The following is a 418-nucleotide window of genomic DNA, read 5'->3' as shown; positions in this document are numbered from 1 at the left end:
TATATATATATATATATATACGAATAATTTTTGCGAATTTCTGAAGAGTGATATACATAATTTTTAATGTCATGCTATATCAAAATACAGTTATACATGTTTTATACATCGTACAGACGTTCAATTAATTCTGATAAATCACAATGAGCCGACAAGTTGTTTTGAAACTATACAAGGACATTCTGAGATACGGCGAAACTTTAAAGTTTACGGACAAAAAGTACTTTCGATACAGAATCCAGACTGCTTTCAGAACTAATAAAGATCTGTCTGATGAGACGGCGATAAACTTCCAATTGCAGGTAATCACGCTGTTGAGGCACGAATATTGTTTATAACCTCATTGTTTCTAACCTATAAATCACTGTTGCAATATTTCTTTTAAAAATATTACGTTGAATAATCCTGGAGTTGGAAG

At 31.1% G+C, this 418-nt stretch overlaps 1 protein-coding gene across 2 annotated transcripts in view; it reads left to right on the top strand.

Moving 5' to 3' along the window:
- Positions 1-12: 12 nt before the first annotated feature.
- Positions 13-418, top strand: part of LOC108693934 — a 783-nt gene continuing 377 nt past the window's right edge. For both annotated transcript variants that reach the window (XM_018203149.1, XM_018203148.1), the window contains exon 1: positions 13-302. In XM_018203149.1, the coding sequence (XP_018058638.1) occupies positions 144-302 (159 nt within the window). In that variant the 5' untranslated portion in view covers positions 13-143. The remainder of the gene's footprint in view (positions 303-418) is intronic.

This window comes from Atta colombica, unplaced genomic scaffold, assembly GCF_001594045.1.
Source record: "Atta colombica isolate Treedump-2 unplaced genomic scaffold, Acol1.0 scaffold111, whole genome shotgun sequence".
In the NCBI taxonomy this organism is placed as follows: domain Eukaryota; kingdom Metazoa; phylum Arthropoda; class Insecta; order Hymenoptera; family Formicidae; genus Atta; species Atta colombica.
The sequence above is the reverse complement of the archived record's forward strand: the minus strand, read 5'-3'. Positions and strand labels throughout refer to the sequence as shown.